At 61.7% G+C, this 1,400-nt stretch overlaps 1 protein-coding gene across 1 annotated transcript in view; it reads left to right on the top strand.

Annotated features, from left to right (window-relative positions):
• The window catches only part of CCNT1 (cyclin T1), an 8,773-nt gene extending 7,439 nt beyond the window's left edge, over positions 1 to 1,334 (top strand). Inside the window, exon 9 of the mRNA XM_035889426.1 lies at positions 2 to 1,334. Coding sequence (XP_035745319.1) covers positions 2 to 556 — 555 coding nt within the window. The 3' untranslated portion in view covers positions 557 to 1,334. The remainder of the gene's footprint in view (position 1) is intronic.
• Positions 1,335 to 1,400: the final 66 nt, after the last annotated feature.

The following is a 1,400-nucleotide window of genomic DNA, read 5'->3' as shown; positions in this document are numbered from 1 at the left end:
CCGGCCGGAAACCTCAAACCACGCCAGCCAGCCTAGCGCCGTGCCCCACAAAAGCTACGGTCCCCTCGCCTCTTCCCGCAAGAGGCCCCTGCCAGAGGAGGCCGCAGCCACAGCCATGGCCACGGCCGCAGCTCACGAGCACCAGCCCAAAGTCAGCAAAGCCTCCAAGGGCCCCGGCATGCCGTTCCCTTACCCCCACCTCCCCGGGGCGGCCCACCTCCCGGGGCACAGCTCGGATGCGGGCAACCTCCCTTTACCCCAGGCCAACAAAGCCCGGGGCACCCACAGCAAATCGGACAAGGGTCCCACGGGGGCCAACGGGCACAATGCCAGCCAGGCCAGTGACTACCAGGATACGGTCAATATGCTGCACTCGCTGTTGAGCGCGCAGGGCATGCAGCCCACCCAGCCCCCTGCCTTCGACTTCCACTCGTATGGCGAGCTCTTGAACCCCCGGGCTTCCACCAGCTCCAGAGCTGCCGCCAACACGGACAAGCCCCGACCACCCCCCCTGCCCTCAGAACCGCCCCCCCCGCTGCCCCCGCTCCCCAAGTAAAGCCCCTTTTTACTACTGAGTTTGTAACAGAGCCCCAGCCCAAACCTGGGCTGCCCCTGCGGGGGGCCTGAAAGGGCTTGTTCGATCTCTACTGCCTCACGAAGAACTATTTTATTATATAACTTTTATTATTGATATTTAGAGCGCGGAGTTGTTGAAGCTGTGAAAGGCTAAGAAACCCTTTCTCTGTTCCCTGCTCCCTCCCCCATCGACTTCCAGTTAGTGGTGGGCTCTGTCCCTGCTGGAACTAAAGCCCCCTCTGGGGAACACGCATTGGGGGGGGCCTGGGGGGTATTTAAAATATGTCACAGAAAATTTAAGATGTTTTACAAATAATTTAAGCAGTAACTTATATCTTAGTGTTTTGTTCCTTTTAATTCTGTGGTGCTGCGGGGGACCCCGGGCGGCGTTCAGGGTGGCTCAGCAGGTGGCTCCGCTTGAGCTGTTGGTGACAGAAAGGGGGTTCAGGAGGTTTTGGGGGATGGAGGGGAGGCGGTGGTGTGAGGGAAGGGCAGGGACTGGAGACCGCTCAGGTGGGGGGGTGTGAGGGAATCCCAGCTGCAGCGTCCGTGGGGGGACGGGAGCTGCTCTACCTGCTGGGGGTCTGGTTTCCTCACTCCAAAAGCTGCTCTGGTTTTGGGATCCTGTCTCTGTCCCTTGCTCCGCTCCTGCGGGTCCCACCGCTTCCGCTGGAAACCCTGGCTGTGGTGGGGCTTCAGGGGCAGCGCCTGTGCCCGGGGCTGCTGGGGGCTCGCGGTGGCGTGTCAGGGTGTTGGAGGTGACTGCCTGGGGGCGCTTGGCCCAGGGCTGGCCCCCCGCCTCCTCCATGGCTGCTTTTTGGATG

This window comes from Egretta garzetta, unplaced genomic scaffold, assembly GCF_000687185.1.
Source record: "Egretta garzetta isolate BGI_Z169 unplaced genomic scaffold, ASM68718v1 scaffold1802, whole genome shotgun sequence".
Taxonomy (NCBI): Eukaryota; Metazoa; Chordata; class Aves; order Pelecaniformes; family Ardeidae; genus Egretta; species Egretta garzetta.
This window is presented reverse-complemented; position numbering and strand designations above follow the sequence as displayed.